Here is a 549-nt window from a genome sequence, read left to right as displayed (position 1 = left end):
GGACCGGCCTGCGGCGGCGAAGGCTCCCGCGGGAAACCGGCCCCGCCCGCGCCCCCGGGGCCGCCCCGGCCCGCCAGCTTCTCGTATTTCTCCTTGTACAGGTCCCGCTCTTTGGCCAGGCGCCCCACCTCCAGCTTCAGCTGCTCCACCTGGCTCTGGAGTTGGCACTTCTCGCTCTCCAGAATGTGCCGCTGCTGCACCCGCTTGAAACGGCAGGACTGCGCGTAGCCGCGGTTCTTGAGCGTGCGCCGCTTCTGCTTGAGCCGGATGACCTCCTCCTTGCTGAAGCCGCGGAGCTGCCGGTTCAGCTCGCGCACCGACATGGACACCAGCTGGTCGTCGGAGAAGCGCTCCTCCAGGCGCACGTGGTGGCCCGCGCCGCCGCCGCCGTGGCCCGCGCCGCCATGGTGGTGGTGGTGGTGGTGGTGGTGGGCGGCATGGTGGTGGTGGGCGGCGTGGTGCGCGCCGTGGTGGTGCCCGGCGCCCATGTCGTCCGCGCCGCCGCCGCCCGCGAAGCCCGGGCCGCGGAAAGCCTCGTAGGCCGCGGCG

General features: G+C 73.0%; 1 protein-coding gene across 1 annotated transcript; it reads right to left on the bottom strand.

Annotated features, from left to right (window-relative positions):
- Positions 1-5: 5 nt before the first annotated feature.
- Positions 6-545, bottom strand: MAFA (MAF bZIP transcription factor A; the record flags this gene model as incomplete). Its single annotated transcript, XM_017866308.1, has 1 exon — positions 6-545. A coding segment is annotated over one exon (540 nt), but the record flags the coding sequence as incomplete, so codon positions are not given.
- Between the last annotated feature and the right edge of the window lie 4 nt (positions 546-549).

The sequence above is a fragment of the Rhinopithecus bieti genome, unplaced genomic scaffold, assembly GCF_001698545.2.
Source record: "Rhinopithecus bieti isolate Rb0 unplaced genomic scaffold, ASM169854v2 scaffold_32030, whole genome shotgun sequence".
NCBI lineage: Eukaryota > Metazoa > Chordata > Mammalia > Primates > Cercopithecidae > Rhinopithecus > Rhinopithecus bieti.
Note: the sequence above shows the minus strand (reverse complement) of the source record. Positions and strands in the feature narration are given on the sequence as shown.